This window comes from Myotis yumanensis, unplaced genomic scaffold (genome assembly GCF_028538775.1).
Source record: "Myotis yumanensis isolate MYYU_CA2020_CCGP unplaced genomic scaffold, mMyoYum1.0.hap1 SCAF_4, whole genome shotgun sequence".
NCBI classification, from domain to species: Eukaryota; Metazoa; Chordata; class Mammalia; order Chiroptera; family Vespertilionidae; genus Myotis; species Myotis yumanensis.
In genome coordinates, this window is record NW_027223755.1 from 102,924,300 (window position 1) to 102,952,113 (window position 27,814).

General features: G+C 53.3%; 2 protein-coding genes across 2 annotated transcripts; one reads left to right on the plus strand and one right to left on the minus strand.

The window, feature by feature from the left end:
- Positions 1 to 828: 828 nt before the first annotated feature.
- Positions 829 to 9,170, minus strand: LOC139009519 (mastin-like). The gene is made up of 6 exons (XM_070413787.1): positions 9,093 to 9,170; positions 2,954 to 3,014; positions 2,608 to 2,776; positions 2,113 to 2,384; positions 1,079 to 1,224; positions 829 to 993 (listed from the first exon to the last, which is right to left on the minus strand). Exons 1-6 carry the CDS (start codon positions 9,168 to 9,170, stop codon positions 829 to 831), a joined length of 891 nt encoding a protein of 296 aa, XP_070269888.1.
- Positions 9,171 to 9,733: 563 nt separating this feature from the next.
- On the plus strand, positions 9,734 to 27,809 carry LOC139009521 (mastin-like). The gene is made up of 8 exons (XM_070413788.1): positions 9,734 to 9,752; positions 14,840 to 14,997; positions 15,126 to 15,176; positions 25,635 to 25,695; positions 25,873 to 26,041; positions 26,267 to 26,538; positions 27,420 to 27,559; positions 27,645 to 27,809. The coding sequence occupies exons 1-8, from the start codon at positions 9,734 to 9,736 to the stop codon at positions 27,807 to 27,809; spliced, it is 1,035 nt and encodes a 344-aa protein (XP_070269889.1).
- The last annotated feature ends 5 nt before the right edge of the window (positions 27,810 to 27,814 follow it).

The following is a 27,814-nucleotide window of genomic DNA, read 5'->3' on the forward strand; positions in this document are numbered from 1 at the left end:
CTCTCTGCTGCCTCCAACCAACCAGAACCTGGGAGCTGGGGGAGCCAGAGGGTGGGGGCGGGGAAGAGCGGGACTGGCTGGTCCCGGGTCCCTGCAGGTCTGCCCTGCTGGGGAGAAGCTCCGGATGGGAGACTGAGGGTCTGTGTGGAAATGAGGCTGCACTTCATTTGGTCCCAGGAGTTGATCACATTGGAAAATGGGGGTTCGGCGCCTCCCGGTCAGAGGGAGCAGCGGAGACCATGGAAACACAGCACCTCCTGTTTGCATGCGGCCACGTCCAAGTCATTAAAGCCTCCATGACACACTGACTGCGACTGAAGGAGGAAGAGGGGCGGTCTGCACCCTCTGGGGCGGCCCTCCGGGCTGTGGCCTCCAGCCCCGGGCAGCAGAGTCACCTCCACCCCAGCCAGGAGAGCCGCCAGGTCGCCCTGTTCCTCGCTGCAGCCATAGCTGCCCATCCCACCTGGTCCCCCTCCCAGGGCCTGGGCTCCCCCAGCAGCACGGACCACCCACTGGCCGCCTTGGCCACGCCCACAGGTAAGTGCACTGGGTCCAGAGCAGTTTTTCATGCAGTTTAATGAGCTACAGGGGGTGGGGAGGAGGCAGGAGTCCTCAGAACACATCCCACCTCTCCCTTTTGCCTGTCAGGGGAGAGGCTGATGGAGGTGCTGAGGCAGGAGGATCTCAGAGCAGGTGGGGGCGGGGGGAGGGATGGAGGGGCGCTAGGTGCAATGAAGAGCTGGCAGTGGGAGGGAGCAGGGAGGGTCCCCCAGACACCCTGGAGGGCCTGTCTTCATCTCATGGGCAGCATCATTGCCCCGCCCCGGCTCAAGGAGAGGAATGAATATGATGGTGGATCCAAGGCAAGAAGGATGTCACTCGGACATAGACTCCAGGAAAGTTGCGAAGACCGCACTTGTGCCCCCAACTCACCACGCCTACCTGGACCCAGGTACCCCTCCATTGACAGACCAAGGGGCCCCCAGAGTCAATCTGTGGGGAGAAGAGACAGGTGGTCAGTACTCAGGGCCCCTGCAGGCAGGAGGAAAGGACGGAGGCCACAGTCTGGGGGTCTCACCTGGCAGGAGTCCCGGCCTTCGCTCCCGGCACACAGCTCGTAGTCCTGGATAACCTTGTTGATCCTAAGGTATTGCTGCCTACAGATCTCATCCGCCACGATGGGGACCTCCACCTCCTGCAGATTTTTGGGCGGCGGCAGCGGCTCTGTGAGAAGAAGCCCAGTGAGCCTGTGGTCCTGAGGGTGCGGACAGTCACAGGCCGCGGGTTCTAGAACCACACGCTGAGCCTCAGTGCCCCCAGGGGGACCCAGGGAGTCACCCAAGACCCCAACTGTCTGGGTTCACTCGAGGCCAATGGGCTGATAATCTCTAGGCTGACACTGTGGGCACCAAGCTCCAAAAAGAAACAGAGAAATATATTTTTATCCACAAATAATTTTTATTGGGAAAAATCAGAGTAAGTGCTTTCACCCAAGAAATGCAGAGTGAACAGCCCTCCTGTCCTATTTGTCTGTGTCCATTTAACAGTGAATCCTGGAGCACATCACTGAAGTTCTCCCTCCTCGTTCTCCATCCCACTACGGAGACTCAGGGAGAATGGGGACCCCCGGAAGGGAAGACACGGCCTGGTGCAGAGTGAGGGAGAGAAATGCCCATGGCACCCTGGCCAGTGTTTCCAGTGGTTAGAGCTCTGGCCCTAAGGGTCCCAGGTTTGATTGTTGGTCAAGGGCAAGTACCTGGGTTGCAGGTTCAATCCCCAGCCCCAGTCGGGAAGGCAGCTAACAGATATGTCCCTCACATTGATGTTTCCTCTCTCCTTCCCTTCCATTCTATCTAAAAATCAATAGAAGATATATCCCTGGGTGATATTTAAAAAAAAAAAAAAAGATGCCCATGGCCATGCCTCACTCTTGCTACTTTGGTCTCTGCTCCTTAACAGACTCCTCTCGAGCTGTCTGCCTCCTACACCCAAGGGAGACCCCAGAGGGACCCAGCTCAGACCCCAGCTGAGCCTCCTCTGTAAAGCCCGGCCCGCCCCCTGCATCGCCCTCAGTCTCCTCCTCCCACTCCCACACGTCATCCTGGTTCTCACCTTCAGGAGCAATGTCGCCCCAGCCAGTCACCCAGCACCGTGTGCCTGGGGGGAATGAGAGGGAGGCTGGCGGGAGGCTGATCCACCTGATGAGGTTAGATGGTCGCACGGGGGCCTCCAGTTTGAGAAGTGCCACGTCCGCACCACCTAATACTCCCTTTTCAAGGCTGTACTTGGGGTGGAGGATGATCCTAGCCACCTGCACACTGTCACTGTATGAGGGTCTCAGTCGTCCTAGTTGGACCTTAATGTGCCGAGTCTCTGGGTTTCTCCTGGGGACAGAAGGCCAAAGGCTTCTGAGAGGCTGTGGAAGGGAGTGGGCCAGCCCCTCAGAGCCCAGAGACCTCCCTCTGTGGTGGGCAAGGGGAGCGCCAGGAAGCTGAATCCTGATGGGGGGTCTGCAGCCACTCAGCCCAGCATCTGCCCCAACACACATCACATGCCTCCCGACATTGTCCACCCCAACCCCCGGATGCTGGCAGAGTAGGGACTTACCCATGAATGCAGTGGGCAGCAGTCAGCACCCACTGGGGGTGGATGAGGGAGCCCCCACATTCGAGAATCCACTTGGAACTTGTTGGATGGAAGAACCACAGGCCCACCTGCCACGGCCACGCCCCACCGGCAGCATCATGCCCCCCCACGATGCCCACCAGCTCAGTCCGTGGGCCGGGATCTGGGGAAGCAGAGGAGGAGCCATCAGGGACTCAGGCACCGCTGCCCGGCACTCAGCATGGCCCCATCCTCAGTCCCTCCCAGAGCCACCCTCAGAGGGGGATCGCCACCCATCCCAGGGGCGGCCTCTGAGAGGTCAGAGTCAGGCTTGGGGGTCAGGACCCACCTGAGGTCACAGGTACGGAGCCCCCCAGACAGGGGAGAGTCAGGACCAGCAGCCACAGCATCTGCAGGGGGAGGGCAGGGAGGAGAGCCAGTGAGGAGATGTGGGGCGGGGACACAGCCTGGGAAGGGAGAGGATGGGGCTTTGAGCAGAGTCCTCACCATGCCAGGTCTGTCTGCCTCTGTCCTGGGCCCTCTGAGCCCCTTTATCCTCCTGCCAAACAGACCCAAGGGGAAGCCGCCCTCCTTTGGGGTGGGGCATGGGAGGAGGCGGGGCTTATGCCTTCAGTGGGACCAGTGGTGACCAGCAGACCAGGTATCAGATAAGAAACATGGTGCTTCCTCTCTGAGAAGACACTCAGTATTGGTGCTGGAGCCCTAGATGGTTTGGCTCAGTGGGTAGAGCGTCAGCCTGTGGACTGAAGGGTCCCAGGTTCGACTCCGGTCAAGGGCACATACCTTCGTTTCAGGTTCCTCGGCCCTGGTTGGGGTTCATGCAGGAGGCAAACAATCAATGTGTCTCTCTCACATCGATGTTTCTGTCTCTCCCTCTGCCTTCCACTCTCCCTAAAATCCATAAGCATGTCCTCGGGTGAGGAGCTAAATAAATGATAAATAATCAGATGCTCTGAAACAACACAGAGCAGAGGTACAGATGGGATGGGGGCAGGCACCTGAGCCAAGAGTGGGATGAGGCGGGGGGAAGGAGAGCAGCAGGCCCAGTGCGCCCTTGCCCCACTCCTTTTGAGGTTCACAGTGTCCCCCAAAAAGGACAGACTCACTGGACCTGCAGACAGAGTTAGCCAGCAACACCATGAGATGGAGGAGGCAGCTTCCCTGGAGCCTTTGGAAGGAGTGGGACCTGCTGACACCTTGATTGTAGACTTCCAGCCTCCAACACTGTGACAGAATAAAGTTTTATTTAAAGGTCCGGGTCTGTGGCATCTGTAACGGCCGCCCCAGGACACTCAGGCATCTGCTCAGCTGTCCTCATACATCCTATGCATGACCAAGCTTTGTCAAAATGCACAGCAAAGGGTGTGAGAGGTGCCAATTTAGTGCTAGTTCTCCTCACCTCTCCTCACCTCCTGCACACGCCCCCACCCCCACAGCGCTGGGAGCCAACCCCCCTCTCACACTCCCTGCTTTCTGAATGGAGGAGCTCTGTCCCCAAAGTCCAACCCCAGGCAGAGGCCGGCCACCCACCAGGGACAGACTTTTCTGCCCTTTGACATTCTGAGAATCATTCTCCACCAGGCATGGGACAGGACCAGACAGTGGTTTGAGAGGAGAAGGAAGAGGGCTTCCCACACTCCTGAACCACGCCTGGTCCTCTGTGCCCCGTGAGCCCATGAGAAGACCATCAAGGGATGCTTTGCAGCACCTAGATGTGCTCAGGCCTCTAGAAACCCATCATTCCCTCCTGGGGCCAGAGTCCCTGTCATCCTTGCTGAGATGTTGGTGTCTCCGGGGGCACCCTGAATCCTCAGTGGACACTGGGGATCTCAACAGGAAACAACCAGGATCCAACATGGCCAGGGGGCCCCGTGGTGGGGGGAGCGAGCACCCAGGAGGGAAGGGGCTGGGCTCCCAGACCCAGCAAGTCCCACAGGCCCAGGGGGGAGACCTCTGGGTGATAAGGGGGGGCTTCCTCCCTCCCTGCCTCTGGTCTGGACAGAGCCCCCACCATTACCCACCTCAACACTGGATGTGGGTTTGGGGCTGGTTTCAGCCCAGATGACAGGAAGGCAAGTCACAGAGGTGTCAGCGAGAGGCCACAGGCCCCAACGCCCAGCCTGATGCTGGACCCAGGCTTCCCGTCCCCCTGCACCAGGCTGGGCGATAACCAGCTGGGCCAGACCTGGGACAAAGACGGCATTTGGGGATTAGGAGCAGATCTGCCCCAAACAGAAACAAGAGGTTTGAGGGTCTGGGGGGAAATCTCATGACTATCATTGGCAGATAATACGATCTTCCTCCCAGAAAAGCCAAAAGCCTCAATGAAAAGGTGCTAAGATTAAGTTTCCCAAGGTGTCTAGATGGAAGACGAATGTTTTACACACAAATCAGGAGAGAAAGAAGGAGAAACTCATCTTTAACCCCAGGCATAGCTAATGCGATGCCATATGGTAGAGACTCCATTCACGGCCAGGTCCATACATTCCTAATCTAGAGTCCGTGACAACCACAAAACTTCCTTGAGGAGGACACTCACACGAAATAAAATGTCATTCAATGTTGTTAACAGGAGACGGTGTCATCCAATATCAACTCTTCCAAAATCCCCATAGAATGTGAACTGCAGGCAAGTCTGGAACATTCAAAGTGACCCCCACGTTTTTGAGGAGGAAAATACAGGTGGGGGTGTCCCAGGAAGCCACAGGGCAGAGTGAGGCAAACTAGGCAGCTGGTACCATAAAGCTGTGGGAACGGGAACCGAGTGGCTGTCCAGTGACGCAGGGCGGGTGAACGGCCCGGCCAACCTGCCCATCCTCCTAGACCCAGCCTCGGGGACAGCACAGCAGCAGACAAATGCACGGTATCAGCTCACAGCAAAGAAGGAGGAGACGGCATCGGTGAGGGGCCGCTGGGAATCAGATGGAGAGGATGAAGAAGAGGGGTTTGGGGAGAAGTGCAACCCCCTGTTCTGGTGCTTGGGTGAAGCCACCTCACTGTGCAGGACACATGCAGATGGGGCCACCTTGAACGTGAGGGACCCAGGCAACTCAGATCTTGGCAGGGGCTGAAGAGGGTCACCCAGCTCAGAGGAAGGTGGTGAGAGCCAGGAGGCTGGACACACGGTGAGGACCCAGGCCGTCCTCTCCCTCCTGCAGTCGGGGTCACCCCAGGAGGAGGGTGAAGGATCCATCTCTAGAGAACCTTTGGTCCCAGCCAAACAGAGGACTGGCATCTGGGAGGCCCAGGTCTCCGCCCAGTCATCTTAGAACAGAATCAACTAGTCCACCAGCCAAAGAGGCTGACAGATGCGAGTCAGCATTTGAACTGTTAATAAACACAGTTGTTTCTGTTCCTTAGAAAAGTGTTCTTGCACCCGACTTATGTGGCTCAGCAGGTGAGTGTCAGCCCAGGAACCAGAGGTCCCAAGTTTGATTCCCAATCAGGGCACATGCCCAGGTTGCTGGCCCAATCCCCAGTAGGGGGCGTGCAGGAGGCAGCTGATCAATGATGTCTTTCTCTCTCTCTCATTGATGTTTCTATCTCTCTATCCCTCTCCCTTCCTCTCTCTAAGTATACTTGTTTATGGTGGTAATTTTTGACATAAACCAGCCCAAAATTTAGTGATTTGCTCTTACATATGAAGAAAACTGTTGGGGCAGACCAGGAAAGCATTGAATTGGAAATTTAAAAGCCAAAATAAAAACAAATGAAAAAAAAGTTATTGAAACCTATTCAACTAGCAATGATGAGAAATAGAGGAAGTTTGAGCAAGTTTTCAGGGAGGTAGAAGATACTGCATTTGTGAAACAAAGATTACATACTGTTTTCTTCTCATATCAGATAATAACCAAGCAGATCATAACCAAGTGCCCTTGGACATTCAAAATATAACAAATTAGCCTGGGCAAGTGGTTCAATGGTTAGAACAGTGGCCCACCCGCCAAAGGGTGATTGATTCAATCCCCGTGTGGGTTCCATGTATGGGAGGCAACCAATCAATGTGTCTTTCTACCACTTCTCTCCTTCTCTCTCTCGCTCTCTCTCTCTCTCTCTCTCTCCCCCATCTTCCTTCCCTCTCCTTCCCTTCCACTATCTCCAGAAATCAATGGAAAATATATGCTTGGGTGAAGATAAAAAAAAAATTGTAATAGAACAACAAAAAACAACAACAAAAAAATGGGCCTTCCTGTTCTTTTAACACCCTGAAAAGAAAAAAACACTCGTGAGCACAGCTGGCCCACCACTGGATGGTTCATGGGCCATGCCACTCCGCCTGCTTCCCCTGCCACCAGAGGCGCATGGACAGCTGTGCAGACAAGATCCAGATCTCAGTGGGAGCAGCTCTCACAGGTGCACCTCAGACCTGCTGCCCTGAACAGATGCTGAGATGGGAGGGGAGCACCGGCTGGTCTCCACAGGAGCCACAGCAGGTGTCTCAACAGCCTAGAAACTAGAGCCAGGTTCTCAAGTGCCCAAGGGAATGACTTAGTGCCCAGGAGGGTGACCGCCCAGGGCTTCTGTCCCTAGCACAGCTGGGGAGCAGCCCCTTTGGGCTCCAGCAGACCCTCTTCCTGGGGAAGCCAGAGAGAAGGGCTGGAGGGCAGAGGCCAGCCCTGCCTCTGCAGGGGTCCCTATCATGTACTCCAGGTCCCCTCCCCTCAACCCCACCTCTGGGGGCCTGGCCCTGACTTGCACCCCTCGGGGACCTCGTTCCTGGTCCCAAGCCCTTCAGAGGCCTTGCCTGCTCCACTTGTCCACTTACCATCAAAATAGGGCGAGGGAACCTGGGACACCCCAGGGTTCACCTGGGCTACACACCTTCCTCCTGCCCATGGCGGCCACAGCTCTACCCCCTCTGGGTTAGCAGAGTCAGATACCCCTGCTGTTAGAGGGTACGTGTGTCCCCCAAAACATATGCCTAAGTCCTACCCCCTGGCACTTGTGAATGGGACCTCCTTTGGAAATAGCCTTTGCAATGTAATCAGGGTTGGATGAGGGCATGAAGGAGGGGCCCTCATCCAATATGACTGGTGTCCTTGTGGGAAGAGGACAGAGACAGGAGTGCAGACCATGTGGCCGTGGAGGCGGAGACTGGAATTAGGCGGTGCAGCCAGGAACACCAGGGATGCCCACCCCCCAGGATCTGGGAGGGAGCCTGGGATGCATTCTCTCCCTGAGCCTAAGAGAAGGAACCCTCTGATGGCGGCTGATTTCGGACACCTGGTCCCAGAGCTCAGAGTAAATCCCCATTGTTTAAAGAGCCCTGAGTGTCTGGTAATTCCTTAGGCAGCCACAGGACACGAAGACCCCTGCCACCTCGGTGCCTCTGCTCCCTGCCTCCAGTCCCTTGGCACTGGGAGCTCAAAGAAACAGGGCACAGCTATAGCTGCTCAGGGGCCTCTGCTGTCCCCTGGCCGAGTTAGTTCCCTTCTCGGGACCAGGACTGACACCCCTGTGCAGGGAGGGGAGCACCACACCCCCAGGTCCCAGCAGTGACCCGGTGGGGCTGCTCCTACTTCCAGAGTCATTGTCCCGGCCTCCAGGGACACGGCCCCAGGTGACAGTCACTGGTGGGGAGCGGGGCCCCAATGACAGTCACTGGTGGGGAGCGAGGCCCCAGGTGACAGTCACTGGTGGGGAGCGAGGCCCCGGGTGACAGTCACTGGGGGGGAGCGAGGCCCCAGGTGACAGTCACTGGGGGGGAGCGTGCCCTGTGGCCGGCAGGACCGGCTTCCTGCCCAGAGAGAGCCACCTTCACAGCTTCAGCTGTGCTTCCCAGGTCCCGCCTTGAGGGTGTAGTTTTGATGGCTCCACTTGGGCCCCAGTGTGGAAGCTGCACCCCACAGGTCTAAGCACCACTGTGGTGGGGTGGCCACCAACCACCTGGGGCTCCAGTTGGGAGATGGCAAATGAGCAGCAGGTGGGCCTGGGCCTCCAGCCAGCTGGAAGCTCATGGGGAGGCGGTGACTCTGACCATCACGTCCAGCCAGAAAGGAAAGCCCTGCCCTGGCCGGTTGGGCTCCTTGGTTACAGCCTCAGCCCCGCACTGGAGGGCCTCCAGTTCAGTTCCCAGTCAAGGGCATGCACCTGGGCTGTTGTTCCCTCCCCGCCCCCCAGTTGAATTGCATGCAGGAGGCAAGCAGTCCATGTGCCTCTCTCACATCAATGTTTCTGTCTCTCTCCCTGCCTCCCTACTTTGCTCGGAAAGCAATGGGCAACATCCTCAGTGAGGATTCAAACAAAACCTGGGCTGTAGGTTCATCCCAGAGAATGCAGGAGGCAACCAACTGATCTCTCTCTCTCTCTCACCTTCGGGCACTCCCTTCCACTTTCTTTAAAAACCAATGGGAAAATAATCTCTGCTGAGGATTAACAAAAGAGAATGCAAGCCCCATGCAGCTGCTGACAGGGCAGGGCCTCTGGCAGTGTGTTCCCCTGAGCCTATCCCCTGGGCGCCCTCAGACCAGGTGCTCCAGCAGGTTTTCCGGCCCCTTCTCCTGGGGACTCCGATGCCAGGGCAGGGCTCCCACCCGTTCAGCCATGGCTCCCACAGTCTGGACACCAGGCCTGGGGTGTCCTCTCCACTCCCACAGGAGCCTGTAGGCCAGATCCCAGAGCTCCTTCTCACAGTCACTTCCTCTCAGGGGCCCTGCAGGGCTGGGCTGCCTCCAACCCCTTACAGACCAGTGCTCAGGAGAGGAGGGGCAGGTCTTCTCAGGGAGAAGCCTTTGCATTATAAAGGGGCTCAGAAGGCAGAATAATGGCCCCCAAAGGCATCCAGGTCCTAATCCCCAGGAACTGGGAACATGTCAGGTTACCTGGCAAAGGGGATAAGGGATGCAGATGGAATTAAATAATAACCGGTGACCTTGAGAGGGGGGTCATTCTGATTCTCCAGGTGGGCCACATGCATCACTGGCCTCAGGAATGCCACAGGAAAGGCTGGGACACGTTCCAGAAGCTGGGAAAGGGCTGGACCTACAGGAGGAACCAGCCGACACCTGGATTCAGCCCATGAGAGCCACGGTCCCCTGACTGCAGGATGGTGAGATGATTCATGTGCCCGGGGTGAGCTGTGACAGCAGCCACAGGAGACTCATACCGGATGGGTGTGCTGGCTCTCGGTAAGGGGGGCGGGGGGTGCACTCTGCAGGCTCAGGGACCTGGGGACTCGAGTTTCCTGGGCAGCAACCAGATGTCACCTTTCCCCGTGGCAGCACCCACTGTGTTCTCGCCAGGCCCTGGCCTTGGCCATCCATCACCCCAGGGAGCACCCCTGTCCCCGAGCTCGGCTCCTGGTGGCGCTCACTCTCTGCCCCACGCCTCCCAGGCCCCTTCTGCTCTGTGTGCGGCCTTCAGTGACCAGCTCCGCACTGACAGCGTGTTGGCATCTTTCTCCAGGGCCTGCCCTGAGCTCAGCATCCCCCCAAAACCCCTGCTCTGTGCCCCGTTGTCAGCGCTGCTTCCCATAGCCGGCCAGGAAGCAGCGTCCAGCTCCCAGGCCCCATCTCAGTGGCCTCCTCAGGTCCCACCTGGCTCCAGCCGCTGAGGGCTGGGCTCCCAGAAGCCACAGTCAGAGGCTCCGCAGCCTCGACACAGGAATCAGGGGTCAGGGACTCACCGTCTGGAAATGAGTTCTAGGAAGGAAGGAAACCTGGAACTTGGCGGGTGGCAGAGAGCAGCAGGGAGGAGAGGTGCTCACAGTGTCCCTTGTTGGGGGCGGGGAGGGCTGGACACTAACCAACAACAGGGCACGTGTGCGTTTTCCTGTGAGTGCCTTCTCCCAAGTCCTGGCTGTCCCCCGGGCACCCGTGATGGAGCGGCCATCACCTCTATAGCGTCTCCCTCCTGGACCAATGGCATGAAAGCAAAGGGCAGAGAGCAGGAGGGAGGTGGCAGCAAGTGAGAGATGTCAATCAGCTCTGATGGGCAGAGGCAGATGGAGGAGGGGGAGGGGCACACAAATGCCTGCTGACAGGGGCTTGTTCCCATAGAGGGCCCTTCACACCCACAGAGATGCTCAGGATGTAGAAGCCAACTGACCCAAAAGGAAACTGAGCAGGAAACGTACAAAGGACACTGTTCCCTGGAAACATTATGTTCAGTGAAATCAGCAGGCGCAGAGGCCACACAGTGTGCGCTTCTGTTTATTTGAACTTGGAACCGGACAACCAGTGGGTCCGGGCTGCCTGTCACTACCTGAGCCAATTCAACAGACGGGGTTGAATCATGTAGGAGCCTTTATTCCAGTTCTGCTGGCAGGAGGGGAGAGCAGCAGGTCACCCACAGAAATCTGCTCTGCACCCCACCATCAGTCACTGCTTTTATTGGGTAGACGGACAGAGATGACGAGGAAAGTAGGAAGGACAGGCATGGGAAGGTGGGCACGAGGTAATCATTACAGGTTACAGGTCATGCGGGCTGGGGTTTAGGGGTCACAGAGGGTGGATGCCTCCGGGCACCCAGGACCGGATTACAGGTAATAGGGGCTGGGGGTTGTAGAGAGCAGGTGCCTATGGGACTAGATGATCTCAGTTACCAGGTGGTAAGTCTCTCCATTAATGACAGACAGTTCTGTGGACAGGAGGACGGACTGTATTCCCATGCGAGCTGCCATGGCCCAGGGCGCACACTCTCAGCCAGGTGAGAATGTGCTTTCTCTAATCAGAACAGAACCATCATGAGTAACAGAGCATTGCTAACATTTCTTATAATTACATTGAACAAACGCATTTTTCTATGACAAACATTGGAACGAAAACAATTGTTGACATTTTCATGAGATTCACACAACCTTGAGATTAGATATTATAACCTCAGGTGTTAGAATTTACTGATCGCAGACACTCCTTACTCTGAAGTCATTAACATTTAAGAGGACTTATTTTTCTTCTTAAGCAACCGCACACACCTAAACTTTATAAAGAATTTAGTTCTTTTGGCTCATGACCAAGAACTTCAGTCCAGAAGGCAACTTGATCTTGAAAGTGTTAAGGAGAATAAAACGGGGCAGAGAAAACTTATGTGCTTAGCTGTTTTCTAGCAGAAAGCTTGCAGCCTTGAGGTCGGCATAGCCTAGATAACCACTAGACCTCTGGTGACGGGAGGAACCAAGGACCGGACCCTTACCTCAGCAGAACTGTTTGCAGCCAGCAGAAGGTAACAAAACCCTGCCTCCCCCTTCAGTCACCGCTGATTGCTTTTTTGGCCTCAGCCCAGGTGCCTGAAATAAAAGTTCTTTTCATACACGATTGTCTTGCATCATAGGTGAGTGACCCCGGCCCACTGGGAACCTTTCAGATCCTATTCATCTTAAATTACGTGGGAGAGAAGAGGGGATACTAACTAGTGCCAGTCTAGCACTTTCTCAGTTTTGGTGTCAACAAAATATATTTCACTCGCCTTGGCTTGTAGTAGTCACTGGAAATGCTGTCTTACTGATTCCTCTTCTCATTGGCCATGGGCAGTGTCTAGAAGGCCTGTGGGATTTCAGCGCTGGACCTGCGTTGATGGTGGGCAAAGCTGCCTCGCCGCACTCACACTAGTTCTAACATTGTGAGCAGATGGTTTGGGTGTTCCGTGTAGAGCGCCGTGTTGTTCCTGGTGGTCTCCTCTCCTCCTCCCTGGTCCTCACAGCTTTTGTGTATTTCTGATCACTGTGTGCTGCTCGGAGTCACCTGCACTGTCTGGGCCTCCCTGTCCATCATCCCTCATTCAGGGGCGGGGCTGTCAGTGTTCCCAGGTAAGCAGGACCTTTGCTGTGGCTCTAGGAAAGCCACCCTTATCAAACTAGGAAGTCACCTTTGGCCCAAGTTTGCTAAGAGTTTTATCACAAACTATGGTTGATTTTATCAACAAAAAAAATGTACTTTTCCATATCTATTGAGATTATAACATGGTTTTTATCATCTATTTCTGCACCGTTAATGTGGTAAATTGCACTAATTGGTGTTCAACCATGGTGGTTGAGACCTTCCTGGGTTATTTGGTAATTATGTTCCACATTGGGAGTTGGTTAGATAATGTTTTACTTTGGATTTTTTCAATCTATGTTCATAATGGAAATTGTCCTGATATTGTCCTTTATTCTATAGGCCTAGTTTTGTTCTCCAGAAAGTGTGCCTGGGAGCTGCCTCCCTTTCTGTCCCTGGAAGATCGCTGGGGCTTGAAGTCTTAGTGTAATTCTCCAGGAAGACATGCTGTGGGGTAACTCCCCGTGTTGTACTTTATATGTTAGTTCTGGGTGGATGTTCATCTCCCAGAAGCAGGCCTTTCATGATTATAAATCTGGTCCCACTTCCCTTTCTCCTAAAGTCAGTTCTCAGGAGTTATACTCGCCTAAAAATGGTCCATTTCACCTGATGGCAAGTTTGTTTAATGTGGTTGTTCATATGAACCTCTTCTGAGTTTTAAAAATCTCTGTCCTGCCCATGTGTCTGGTCACCTCTTTATTACTGATATTATTTGTGCACCATGTTTCCTGCCTGATGGATCTTGGCACAGGTTTGCCTACTTCATTAGATTTAAGGAACTCACTTTGGCTTTGAAACCCTGTAATTTCTTTATTATCTAGTCCAGGTGCTTCTTTTATTTGTTTTAAATTACCCCTGACTTTCTTCCATTGGTTAGCCTATTTTTTATTCTATTCCTTATGCTCTCTTTCAGTTTCCTCTGACATAATTTTTCTCACTTCTTGACTTAAACATGACATTCTCTGTTATATTTTTACTAAATCCAGAAAGGACTGGTCATTTCCCTCCAGGTACAAGTCACCAAATCCCTATGAATATTAGTAGCTGGGATTTTCACCATTGTGAATTGTATATACTTTTTAATTTTTTAAAAATTATATTTTAGAATTATATTTTTAAAATTTCCAGATATAGGAGGGCTTGTGTCCATTTTTGATATAAGTGTGAGAAAGCTTAAAATAACAATGTAACCTGTTGTCTTCCAATACAAGGCATGTGAGAGAGGGACTCACCACTGGTTAATGAAGGCTGCCCCTCCAGCCCTCTCTAAAGAGAAATACAGCCCAATCTCTCCCTGTGTGGGTCCCGTCCACTCTGGACCGCTGTCGCTCCTCTGGAGCCCAGGTTGAGTACCTGCCAGTGAGATGTGTGTGCACTGGCCCTTTAAAAGGGCGTCCGGGTGCCTGGCAGTCCCCTGTCTCACTCTGGCAAGTGCAGTCCCCACTGAGTTCACAGCCAGATGTTGTGTAGCTCCTCTTCCAGGCACTGGTGTTCCAGGCTGGGAGCTCAGGATGGGGTGGAGACCCCTCCCTTCTCAGAGGGGACCTTGGCAGCTGAGGTGTCCCTCCTAACTCTCAATGCAGCCCTTTCTGTGTCTCCACCCTCCCTGTCTGTCTCCATGTGGCTTCTTCCACGTGTCCTTAATAAGGAGACTTCTTTTCAGCCAGTCTTCAGTAGGTTATTCCGGTTGAGTGTCTATAATTTAGTTGTGATTCCGATTTGGTCCTGGGAGGAGGTGAGTGTCACTTCCACCTACTCTGTCTCCATCTTGGATCCCTGTTTTCAGTTCTTTGGGGTACAGACTAGGAGTGGAAGTTCTGGGCCATGTGCTAATTCTACATTTGGGTATTAGTGGGGGGATTTCCTGTTGAGTCTAAATGTGTGCAGAGCTGGGGTTTCATGATCAGATTCATGGACACTGAGGACACAGGTGTTTGCTCTGCCAGGTGGAAAGGCCCTCCCGAGGCTCTGACTGGGTCCTCCTCTCCCCCCGTGGGGGTGTGTGGACCTTGATTGTCCTCCTGAGGATGAGCCACTGTGGGAGCGAGAGGCAGGGCCTGTCGTCATCTCACAGTGCCCAGGTCCCTAAATCAGAATGAAAACCCACCCATCAGCGCAGAAGTGTTTCCTTCCTGCTGTGATGCATTTCTCTGAGATGAGCCCTGATCCCTTCCTTTTCAAGGAGAACAATCCTGGAATAACTCTCTCCTCAGTGGCCGTCGTCAGGCCTGTGGAGACCAGATTCTGGCTGATGAAGTGCTGGTCCTAGAACTGAATGGGTTTAGTGGATGCTGGGAAGCTCAATCCCAGGCCAGGTGTAGCTGCTCTAGACCTGAGGGTCGGGCCCACAGTGGGGTGGTGGCCAAGGGTGGTCCAGAAAGAGTGAGAGGAGTACCTTGTTGTTGGGAAAAAGCAGAAGCCTGGACCAGCCCTGGTTCTCAGCCAGTCCCTCCCCACAGCTCCGCGGCTCTGGCCCTACCAGCTGCAGGAGTTGATGGTTCCCAGTGTGGGGAACGAGGTCTGTAACCAGCGCTACCAGAACTCTTCCACCAACACTGGCCAGATCATCAAGGATGACATGCTGTGCGCTGGGAGTGAGGGCCAGGACTCTGGCCAGGTGAGCCCCACCTGTCCCGTCCTCTGTCCTCTGTCCTCTGTCCCCTCCTGGCCCAGGGAATTGGGACTCAGAAGCTCCATGCAGTGGCCCGTTTGGAGATGTCCACTGAGTCCTGCCTCTCCCCACAGGGTGACTCTGGGGGCCCCCTGGTGTGCAGCTGGGAAGGCACCTGGGTCCAGGTAGGGATCCTGAGCTGAGGATACAGCTGTGGTCATCGAGACTTCCCTGGGGTGTATGCCCGGGTGATGAGCTTCATTTCTTGGATCTGGAAGTAGGTCCCTCCGCCCCCTGGATCCTAGATGAGGCCAGGCAGGGTTCCCATGATGGGGAGACCCTCAATCTTCCTTGTTAACACCCCTGTTCTTTCCCAATTCCAGCCTCATCCTCCCACCTCCTCAGTCTTCATCTCACCCTCCACAGTGTCAAGAGCCTCCTGCCCTCGGGGTCCCCCTCCTGTCCTGACTTTGGGGTGGCAGACACAGGAGATGCTCCGCAGGCTGCTGTCTCTCACAGTAGGGGGGCCAGGACAAGGGGCCTGATACATGGCCTCCTGCTCACCCTGTGATTCCTATTAAACTTGGAAAAGCCACTCCAAGCTGTGGCTGAGATGGTGGCATGGACTCATCATGACGGTGACTGAGGGCGCAGTGGGGGCCTCCCTGAGAGTCCCCGGGTCCCAGGTCTCCGGGTTCGGGTGTGAGGAGGTTTCCAGGGCTCAGTTCCCTGTGATGGCATTTCTGGGAGCTCATGGGGGTTATGCTTGTCCCGGTGTCCCTCCCTCCACCCTTCCACTTCCTCTTCCTGTCTTCCTTCCCTACCTCCTTCTCCTGCTTCTTATTTTCCTTTTCTGCTCTTCTATGTTCTTCTCTCTCTCTTATTTCATACTTGTTTCTTCTTAGTTCTCTTCCCTCTTCCCCTCCCTCCCTCCCTTAATTATCCTTGATCACAGGTGCCCAGCATGGACAAGGCGTCGGGGGCAAGGAGTCACTGAGTGGGATCCTGGGCTCCTGGAACCCACAGGGAGGTGAGGACAGACATAACCACAGCACCGCAGTGAGTGTGGGACACGGTGTGGAGGTGAGTGCTGAACACAGAGCTGGGGGGACATAGGGCGTGTCCAGCCTGGACCGGCCGGGAGGGTTTGACGGGGCTGAGCTGCCAGGCCCAGCTCATGAAGCACCAGCGACGGTGGGCATTAGGGGTAAGGGGCTCCGGGCAGAAGGACAGAGGAAGTAGGGACAGATGTGGAGGGGATAGAGGAGGTGGGGACAGAGGAGTGGGGACAGAGGAGGTGGGGACAGAGGTGGTGGGGACAGAGGTGGTGGGGACAGAGGAGGTGGGGACAGAGGTGGTGGGGAGAGAGGAGGTGGGGACTGATGCGTGAGCTTGGAAGGTATTTGAGGGGCGGAGGGCCATTCTCAGTGGGAACTTGAATGTTGGCTTGTTTGGTTTTCACCATCAGCATATCAGAAACAGAGGAATCTTTAAAAATTCCATAAAATATGAAAGGGCATCTTGGTAGATGGTTTGAGAGCCTCCAACTTCAGAGGCTCATTAGAGATTCAGAACCCCTTATTAGCAACTTAAAAAAAAACGGTCTTGAAAAACTAAAACATATGTTGGTACATAAATATCTGAGAATTTTCTAGAATCAAAGAAAAATTGTGAACCTTCAGTAGAAAGTGCCCTGTGAAAATTAAGCAGAATAAACACAAATAAGTTCTACACCTAAATCCATTTCTGTAAAACTGAAAATTGTCATCATTAGAAGCCAGCAGAGACAAGTGATAGTTTAACCTAAAAAGAAATGACTTTCAGACACAGGAAATTTCTGATCAGCAACAGGAGGTGGAAGGAGACCCTGGAGCAATACCTTGGAAGTGGTGAGGAAACATCACCATCAACATAAAATTTTATTCCCAGGGAAACTGTCACACAATATTGAGGAAAAAAGAGTGATATTACAAAACAGAAGACACGAAGAGTGTCTTATCACCTGCAGGCACTCATTAACAGACCTACTTAAGGATTTATTCCAGGAAGAAGAAATACTAATTCGGAGGAATGTGTGGGACACAGGAAACAAAGCATTAATGAAAAAACACACTGCATGCCATTCTCAAAAGACACCCCTGAGTGGCCATAAGCATTGACTGGCCTCCTTCATAATCAGAGGAAAACTGAGGGAAATAAAAGGACATGCAGCGTCACACTCATCAAATTGGAGAAAATGAAAAAGCGCAATAAAACCACGTTTGTAAAGATGTTGAGAAATGAGCAACTCATATGTGGAATCTAAAACAGAACAAAACAAATGAAGAAAACAGAAACAGACCCATAGGTACAGAGAACAAGTGGGTGGTTGCCCAAGAGGCGGGGGTTATAGGGTAAGGACAAAATTTAAAAGGATAATAACAAAGCTGTCATGATCTCCATATTTAGGACATGGTGTGTATCTCCAAATACATTTAAAAAGAAGAGGGGGCCCTGGCTGGTTTGGCTCAGTGGTTGAGGTGTCGGACCGCAGAGCGAAGAGGCCTGGGTTTGATTCCCAGTCAAGGGCAGGTGCTTGGGTTGCAGGTTTGATCCCCAGCCCAGCATTGGGATGCCTGCAGGAGGCAACCAATTGATATGCCTCTCACATTGATGCTTTTCTCTCTCCTCTCTCTAAAAATCAATGGAAAAAATACCCTCCGGTGAAGATTAACAAAAAAGATAAGAAGAGGTGATGCTGAGATAAAGTGCATGTGGGCATTCCGGCCAGCAGCTGTGTGTGGGAGGGAGGGTGGGCAGTGCCCTGCACTGCTGCTCTGAGCAGGAGTCCTTCTGGCCTCAGGCCGCCATTGGGGGTCCCAGGGTGTAGGTCTGAGTGACAGGAATGGATGCACAGAGTGAGGGTGGGGCTGTGTGGGCATCAGGGTCAGGATCAAAGCCGGGGCTGTGATGAGGATGTCTGAGCCCTGATAGGGGAAGGCTGAGGGCAGGTGGGCAAACGGCACAGCTTCTGTTACCTAACAGCCCCATTTTGCAACACTGCAGTGGAGGCTGGGCCAGCGAGGGCGGGGTAGGGGTGCTGAGGGGGCAGCAATGTGCCAGCGTCCACGGGTCCTCATGGGTCACAATGGAGGTGTTGGACCCGGGGCAGGGATGGCTCCTGGAGGCCCTCATTCATGTCACTGGCTGTCCCATTCGGGCCCCACCAACCATGGGACACCTGTGACCACACTGACAATGACACTGACCTCACTCACTCTGCCCGACTGCTCGGAGGGACACAGCGCAGCTTTGTGTCCAGAGGACAGCCTTGGTCCTCACCGAGGGCAGCACCTCTGACCGGCTTCCAGGCAGCACCCACTCCGCAGTGCCCTCCAGCTGGGGGTCTGACCAAGGCCCCCAAGTTCTGTGCGCTGCTCCCTGGAGCCTCTCCTGGTGGCTGTCCTCCCACAGCCAGGCCCTCTGTCCTAGACCCGGGTGCCAGCCTGTGACACCCTGCTGTCGGGGCTCCACCTACACCGTCCCCTCCTGCCTCCTGCTTGCTCTCCACTCTCCACGCTCCCTCCCCCGGGAGGCCCAGGCCCCCTAGTCCCCACCGTGTTCTAATGGGTGGGCATCTTGACTGGCATCACCTGGGCTCCCTAGGCCCTGCCTACTGGGCTCCTGCACATGCCCCGCAGCTGGAGTTGCAGCCGCCTCCCTGTGGGACATTCCCAGCGTCCTGGTTGGTAGTTGGATTGCTCTCCCCTGAGATGATCAGTTTTGCCAGGAGCATCAGCAGGTGCACTGGCCTGGCTGCTCCCCTGGCTCCAGGGCAGGCTGGGGAAGAGGCTGGAAGCCCAGGGTCCCGCAGGCACACTGCCACCCAGGACTGAGTTTTCAGCCCCAGGCTGGTCTCCCTGCCCCGGAGCCTCCTAGGGCCTCCCTCCATGTGTGCCCATGCATCATTGTCTGCATGTGTGTGGGAATACGTGTGTGTGCGTGTGTGTGTGTGTGTGTGTGTGTGTGTGTGTGTGGTTGTTTAGTTGCATGGATTGGGAAGGTCTGAATACTTGCAGTTATATGGTCACATGTGACTTTGATAGACGTTGAACAGGAGCAGATCACAGCGGAACACCATGCGACAAGGCCACTTGCCAGTTCACTGTCTGAGTTTACGAGGGGCGTCTTGTGAACCACCTTTTGTTACTGACACTGGACATTTTATTTCTCTGCCTTTGTTTACATCCTCGGTAAATACTGAGCGTTAATTTCTGTTCTCAGAGGTCACTTACAGTTGCCTTGTATTGGAAGACAACAGGTACTTGGTTATTTTAAGCTTTCTCACACTCATATAAAAAATGTGCACAAGGCCTCCTACATCTGGAAATTTAAAAAATATACTTCCAAAGAAATGTCAGAATGAATTAAAAAGTATATACAACTCACAGTGGTGAAGATCCCACCTCCTCATATTCACAGGGACATGATGACTTGTATCTGGAGGGAAATGATCAGAGAATGGACAGAGAATATTATGTTTAAGTCAAGAAGTGAGAAAAATTATGTCAGAGGAAATTGAAAGAGAGAATAAGAAATACAGTAAAAGACAGGCTAACTAAAGGAAGAAAGTCAGGGGTAATTTAAAACAAATAAAAGAAGCAGCTGGACTAGATGATAAAGAAATTACAGGGTTGCAAAGCCAAAAGTGAGTTCCTTAAATCTAATGAAATAGGCAAACCTGTGGCAAGATCCATCAGGCAGGAAACATGGTGCACAAATAATATCAGTAATAAAGAGGTGACCAGGCACGTGGGCAGGGCAGAGATTTTTAAAACTCGGAAGAGGTTAGTATGAACAAGCACATTAAACAAACTTGCCATCAGGTGAAATGGACCATTTTTAGGCGAGTATAACTCCTCAGAACTGTCTTTGGGAGAAAGGGAAGCGGGACCAGATTTATAATCATGAAAGGCCTGCTTCTGGGAGGGGAACATCCACCCAGAACTAACATATAAAGTACAACATGGAGAGTTACCCACAGCCTGGCTTCCTGGAGAATTACACTAAGACTTCAAGGCCCCAGCGATCTGCCAGGGACAGAAAGGGAGGCAGCTCCCGGGCACACTTTCTGGAGAACAAAACTAGGCCCATAGAATAAAGGACAATTTCAGGCCAATTTCCATTATGAACATAGATTGAAAAAATCCAAAGTAAAACATTATCAAACCATCTCCCAAATGTGTAACATAATTACCAAATAACCCAGGAAGGTTGAAACCACCGTGGTTCAACACCAATTAGTGCAACTTACCACATTAACGGAGCAGAAATAGATGATAAAAACCATGTGATAATCTCAATAGATTTGGAAAAATACATTTTTTTTGGTTGATAAATTCGACCACAGTTTGTGATAAAACTCTTAGCAAACTTGGGCCAAAGGTGACTTCCTAATTTGCTAAGGGTGACTTTTCCCAGAGCCACAGCAAATGTCCTGCTTCTGGTGAAGGGGCAGGACATGGCGGGGAAGGGGGGGGATACTCTGGAAGCCCCGCCCCTGAATGAGGGATGATGGACAGGGAGGCCCAGACAGTGCAGGTGACTCCAGGCAGCACACAGCCATCAGAAATACACAAAAGGTGTGAGGACCAGAGAGGAGGAGAGGAGACCACCAGGAACAACACGGCGCTCTACACGGAACACCCAAACCATCTGCTCACAATGTTAGAACTAGTGTGAGTGCTGCGAGGCAGCTTTGCCCACCATCAAAGCAGGTCCAACGCTGAAATCCCACAGGCCTTCTAGACACTGCCCATGGCCACTGAGAAGAGGAATCAGTAAGATGGCATTTCCAGTGACTACTCCAAACCCCCTGGGAAGAAATCTAACAAAACATGTGCAAGATTTCAGAGAGGACATTGTCCAGTTGAACTAAAGGACATAAGGTCCAAATAACATGGACAGATATGCGCTGACCATGGGTGGGAGACGCAGCATCCTCACGCTGTAAGCTCTTATCAATGTCCAGCCCTTCCCACAGAGTCCCACTCACAGGATTTCTCAGGACACATGACTCGCCAACTTTTAGATTTTGATGACAGGTTTGTGGGAGTAAAAAGTTATCATTAAACTCTTTTGCTTTGATTGAAAAGAGAACTAACCTTGGGTTACAAGACACAATTGTATTTGACAAGAAAATCCCTGAGTGAAATTTTTTGATTTTGTTAATCCTCACCCAGGATATTTTTTCAGCTTTTTTATTTTTATTTTTTTTGGTCTTTTTTTTTATTGTCTAAAGTTTAACATATGTCTCCTTTTCCCCCCTGATTGACTCCTCCTGCCCCCCCTCCCCCAGCCCCAGCCCCAGCCATTCCCACCCGGGCAAGCACTCACCGCCCATGTCTGTATCCGTGTCCATTCGTTATGCTGATATGATGCATACAAGTCCTTTGTTGCTCTCTAACCGCCCCAACCCTCCCCCCCCCCCCCCACCTCCGCTGCCATTTGTCTCTGCATCTATTTTGGTTCATCAGTTTATGTATTTTTCCCCCATTGATTTTTAGAGAGAGTTGAAGGGAGGAGGACAGACTGAGAGAAACATGGAAGTGAGAGACACACATTGATTGGTTGTCTCCCACACATGGAACCTGCACTGGGAATCGAACCGGTGATCCTTAGGTGGGCAGGCCACTGTTCTAACCATTGTTCTAAACACTGGCCTGGACTAATTTGTTATATTTTTAATGTCCATGTGCAGGTGGTTATTACCTGCTTGATAAGAGAAGAGCATGTAATCCTTGTTTCATAAATGCAGTATCTTCTCCTACCTCCCTGAAAACTTACTCAAACTTCTATTTCTCATCATTGCTAGTTGAATAGGTTTGAATAACTCTTTTTTTCATTTGTTTTTACTTGGGTTTCTAACTTTTCAATTCAATGCTTTCCTGGTCAGCCCCAACAGTTTTCTTCATATGTAAGAGCAAATCACTAAGTTTTGGGCTGGTTTATGCCAGAAATTACCACCGTAAACAAGTATACTTAGAGAGAGGAAGGGAGAGGGTTAGAGAGAGAGAAATACCAATGAGAGAGGAGCATCATTGATCAGCTGCCTCCTGCACGCCTCCTACTGGGGATTGGGCCAGCAACCTGGGCATGTGCCCTGATCAGGGATCAAACCAGGGACCTCTTGGTTCCTGGGCTGACACTCACTTGCTGAGCCATACCAGTCGGGTGCAAGAACACTTTTCTAAGGAACAGAAACAACTGTGTTTATTAAGAGTTCAAATGCTGACTCGCATCTGTGAGCCTGGTTGGCTGGTGGACTAGTTGATTCTGTTCTAATATGACTGGGCAGAGACCTGGGCTTCCCAGATGCCAGTCCTCTGATTTGCTGGGACCAAAGGTTCTCTAGAGATGGATCCTTCACCCTCCTCCTGGGGTGACCCCAACTGCAGGAGGGAGGGGACGGCCTGTGTCCTGACCGTGTGTCCAGCCTCCTGGCTCTCACCACCTTCCTCTGAGCTGGGTGACCTGCTTCAGCTGCTGCCAAGATCTGAGTTGCCTCGGTCCCTCAAGTTCAAGGTGGCCCCATCTGCATGTGTCCTGAACAGTGAGGTGGCTTCACCCAAGCACCAGAACAGGGGGTTGCACTTCTCCCCAACCCCCTCTTCTCCTCCTTCTTTGCTGTGAGCTGATACCGTGCATTTGTCTGCTGCTGTGCTGTCACTGAGGCTGGGTCTAGGACAGCGATGGCGAACCTATGACACGCGTGTCAGAGGTGACACGCAAACTCATTTTTTGGGTTGATTTTTCTTTGTTAAATGGCATTTAAATATATAAAATAAATATCAAAAATATAAGTCTTTGTTTTACTATGGTTGCAAATATCAAAAAATTTCTATATGGGAAACGGCACCAGAGTTTAGTTAGGGTTTTTCGAAATGCTGACAAGCCGAGCTCAAAAGGTTTGCCATCACTGGACTAGGAGGATGGGCAGGACGGACGGGCCGTTTCCTCGCCCTGCGTCACTGGACGGCCACTCGGTTCCTGTTCCCACAGTTTATGGTACCAGCTGCCTAGTTTGCCTCACTCTGCCCTGTGGCTTCCTGGGACACCCCCACCTGTATTTTCCTCCTCAAAAACTTGGGGGTCACTTTGAATGTTCCAGACTTGCCTGCAGTTCACATTCTATGGGGATTTTGGAAGAGTTGATATTGGATGACACCGTCTCCTGTTAACAACATTGAATGACATTTTATTTCGTGTGAGTGTCCTCCTCAAGGAAGTTTTGTGGTTGTCACGGACTCTAGATTAGGAATGTGTGGACCTGGCCGTGAATGGAGTCTCTACCATATGGCATCGCATTAGCTATGCCTGGGGTTAAAGATGAGTTTCTCCTTCTTTCTCTCCTGATTTGTGTGTAAAACTTTTGTCTTCCATCTAGACACCTTGGGAAAGTTAATCTTAGGACCTTTTCATTGAGGCTTTTGGCTCTTCCGGGAAGAAGATCGTATTATCTGCCAATGATAGTCATGAGATTTCCCCCCAGACCCTCAAACCTCTTGTTTCTGTTTGGGGCAGATCTGCTCCTAATGCCCAAATGCCGTCTTTGTCCCAGGTCTGGCCCAGCTGGTTATCGCCCAGCCTGGTGCCGGAGAACGGGAAGCCTGGGTCCAGCATCAGGCTGGGCGTTGGGGCCTGTGGCCTCTCGCTGACACCACTGTGACTTGCCTTCCTGTCATCTGGGCACAGAACCAGCCCCAAACCCACATCCAGTGTTAAGGTGGGTGAAGGTGGGGGCTCTGTCCAGATCAGAGGCAGGGAGGGAGGAAGCCCCCTTATCACCCAGAGGTCTCCCCCCTGGGCCTGTGGGACTTGCTGGGTCTGGGAGGCCAGCCCCTTCCCTCCTGGGTGCTCAGTCCCCCCACCACGGGGCCCCCTGGCCATGTTGGATCCTGGTTGTTTCCTGTTGAGATCCCCAGTGTCCCCTGAGGATTCAGGGTGCCCCCGGAGACACCAACATCTCAGCAAGGATGACAGGGACTCTGGCCCAGGAGGGAATGATGGGTTTCTAGAGACCTGAGCTCATCTAAGTGCTGCAAAGCATCCCTTGGTGGTCTCCTCATGGGCTCACGGGGCACAGAGGACCAGGCAGTGGTTCAGGAGTGTGGGAACCCCTCTTCCTTCTCCTCTCAAACCACTGTCTGGTCCTGTCCCATGCCTGGTGGAGAATGATTCTCAGAATGTCAAAGGGCAGAAAAGCCTGTCCCTGGCGGGTGGCCGGCCTCTGCCTGGGGTTGGACTTGGGGGACAGAGCTCCTCCATTCAGAAAGCAGGGAGTGTGAGAGGGGGGTTGGCTCCCAGCGCTGTGGGGGTGCAGGCGTGTGCAGGAGGTGAGGAGAGGTGAGGAGAACTAGCATTAAATTGGCACCTCTCACACCCTTTCCTGTGCATTTTGACAAAGCTTGGTCATGCATAGGATGTATGAGGACAGCTGAGCAGATGCCCGAGTGTCCTGGGGCAGCCATAACAAATGCCACAGACCCGGACCTTTAAATAAAACTTTATTCTGTCACAGTGTTGGAGGCTGGAAGTCTACAATCAAGGTGTCAGCAGGTCCCTCTCCCTCCAAAGGCTCCGGGGAAGCTGCCTCCTCCATCTCATGGTGTTGCTGGCTAACTCTGTCTGCAGGTCCAGTGAGTCTGTCCTTTTTGGGGGACACTGTGAGCCTCAAAAGAAGGAGGGGGCAGGGACGCACTGGGCCTGCTGCTCTCCTCCCCCCTCTCATCCGACTCTTGGCTCAGGTGCCTGCCCCCATCCCATCTGTACCTCTGCTCTGTGTTGTTTCAGAGCATCTGATTATTTATCATTTATTTAGTTCCTCACCGAGGATATGCTTATGGATTTTAGGGAGAGGAAGGGAGAGAGAAGTGAGAAACATCGGTCATTTGCCTCTTGTATTTGTCCCGATCAAGGGAATGAACCCTCATCCTAGGTATGTGGTCTGATTGGAAATTGAACTTGAGACCCTTCAGTGTACAGGCCGAAGCAAAGCATCTCATTTCTTTCTTTTTCATGTGCAAACTGTCATCTTACCACTGACATGTCTCCAGACCAATATTTTTATTATTTTTATTTTTGATAATCCTCACCCAAGGATATTTTTCCATTGATTTTTAGAGAGAGTGGAAGGGAGAGGGAGAGACAGCGAGAAACATCGATGTGAGAGAGAACCCTGACCAGGGCTGGGGAACCTGCAACCAAGGTATGTGCCCTTGACCAGAATCAAACCTGGGACCCTTCAGTCCACAGGCTGACGCTCTATCCACTGAGCCAAACCAGCTAGGGCTCCAGCACCAATACTGAGTGTCTTCTCAGAGAGGAAACACCATGTTTCTTATCTGATAGCTGGTCTGCTGGTCACCACTGGTCCCACTGAAGGGATAAGCCCCGTCTCCTCCCATGCCCCACCCCAAAGGAGAGCGGCTTCCCCTTGGGCCTGTCTGGGCAGGAGGATAAAGGGGCTCAGAGGGCCCAGGACAGAGGCAGACAGACCTGGCATGGTGAGGACGCTGCTCAAAGCCCCATCCTCTCCCTTCCCAGGCTGTGTCCCCGCCCCACATCTCCTCACTGGCTCTCCTCCCTGCCCTCTCCCCCTGCAGATGCTGTGGCTGCTGGTCCTGACTCTCCCCTGTCTGGGGGGCTCCGTACCTGTGACCTCAGGTGAGTCCTGACCCCCAAGCCTGACTCTGACCTCTCAGAGGCCGCCCCTGGGATGGGTGGCGATCCCCCTCTGAAGGTGGCTCTGGGAGGGACTGAGGATGGGGCCATGCTGAGTGCCGGGCAGCGGTGCCTGAGTCCCTGATGGCTCCTCCTCTGCTTCCCCAGATCCTGGCCCAGGGACTGAGCTGGTGGGCATCGTGGGGGGGCATGATGCTGCCTATGGGGCGTGGCCGTGGCAGGTGGGCCTGTGGTTCTTCGATACAACAAGTTCCAAGTGGAATCTCGATTGTGGGGGCTCCCTGATCCATCGCCAGTGGGTGCTGACCGCTGCCCACTGCATTCCAGGGTAAGTCCCTACTCTGCCAGCACCCGGGGGTTGGGGTGGACAATGTCGGGAGGCATGTGATGTGTGTTGGGGGCAGATGCTGGGCTGAGTGGCTGCAGACCCCCCACCAGGATTCAGCTTCCTGGTGCTCCCCTTGCCCACCACAGAGGGGAGGTCTCTGGGCCCTGAGGGGCTGGCCCACTCCCTTCCACAGCCTCTCAGAAGCCTTTGTCCTTCTGTCCCCAGGAGAAACCCAGAGACTGGGCACATTAAGGTCCAACTAGGACAATTGAGACGTTCATACAATGACAGTGTGAAGGTGGCCAGGATCATCCGCCACCCCAACTACAGCCTTGAAAAGGGAGTATTAGGTGGGGCAGACGTGGCACTTCTCAAACTGGAGGCCCCCATGCGACCATCTAACCTCATCAGGTGGATCCGCCTCCCACCAGCCTCCTCCGCACTCCTCCCAGGCACAGGGTGCTGGGTGACTGGCTGGGGTGACATTGCTACTGGAGGTGAGAACCAGGTGACCCGTGGGAGTGGGAGGAGGAGACTGAGGGGGATGCTGGGGCGGGTCAGGCTTTACAGAGGAGGCTCAGCTGGGGTCTGAGCTGGGCTCCCTCCGGGGTCCCCCTTGGGTGTAGGAGGCAGACAGCATGAGAGGAGTCTGTTAAGGAGCAGAGACCAAAGTAGCAAGAGTGAGGCATGGCCATGGGCATCTTTTTAAAATAAATATCACCCAGGGATATTTTTTCCATTGATTTTTAGAGAAAGTGGAAGGGAGAGCGATAGGAAACATCGATGTGAGAAGCATATCTATTAGTTGCCTTTCCGGCCCGGGCTGGGGATTAAACCTGCAACCCAGGTACTTGCCCTTGACCAACAATCAAACCTGGGACCCTTCGGGTCACTGCTCTAACCAGTGAGACACACTGGCCAGGGTGCCATGGGCATTTCTCTCCCTCACTCTGCACCAGGCCGTGTCCTCCCTTCCGGGGGTCCCCGTTCTCCCTGAGTCTCGATAGTGGGATGGAGAACGAGGAGAGAACTTCAGTGATGAGCTCCAGGAGTCACTATTAAATGGACAAAGTCAAAGTTGACAGTAGGGCCGTCACTGTGCATTTCTTGGGTGAAAGCACTTACTCTGGTTTTTCCCAATAAAAATTATTTGTGGATAAAAAATATACTTTCCTGTTTCTTTTTGGAGCTTGGTGCCCACAGTGTCAGCCTAGAGATTATCAGCCCATTGGCCTGGAGTGAACCCAGACAGTTGGGGTCTTGGGTGACTCCCGGGGTCCCCCTGGGGGCACTGAGGCTCAGCGTGTGGTTCTAGAACCTGCGGCCTGTGACTGTCCGCCCCCTCAGGACCACAGGCTCACTGGGCTTCTCCTCACAGATCCGCCGCCCAAAAATCTGCAAGAAGTGAAGGTCCCCATTGTGGCGGATGAGATCTGTCGGCAGCAATACCTCATGAAGGGCTTTGTTATCACAGACGACATGCTGTGTGCCGGGAGCTGGGGCCGGGACTCCTGCCAGGTGAGACCCCCAGACTGTGGCCTCCGTCCGTTGCTCCTGCCTGCAGGGGCCCTGAGTACTGACCACCTGTCTCCTCTTCCCACAGGGTGACTCTGGGGGCCCCTTGGTCTGTAAATGGAGGGGTACCTGGGTCCAGGTAGGCGTGGTGAGCTGGGGCCACAAGTGCGGTCTTCCCAACTTTCCTGGAGTCTATGCCCGAGTGACATCCTTCTTGCCTTGGATCCGCCATCATATTCATTCCTGCCCATGAGATGA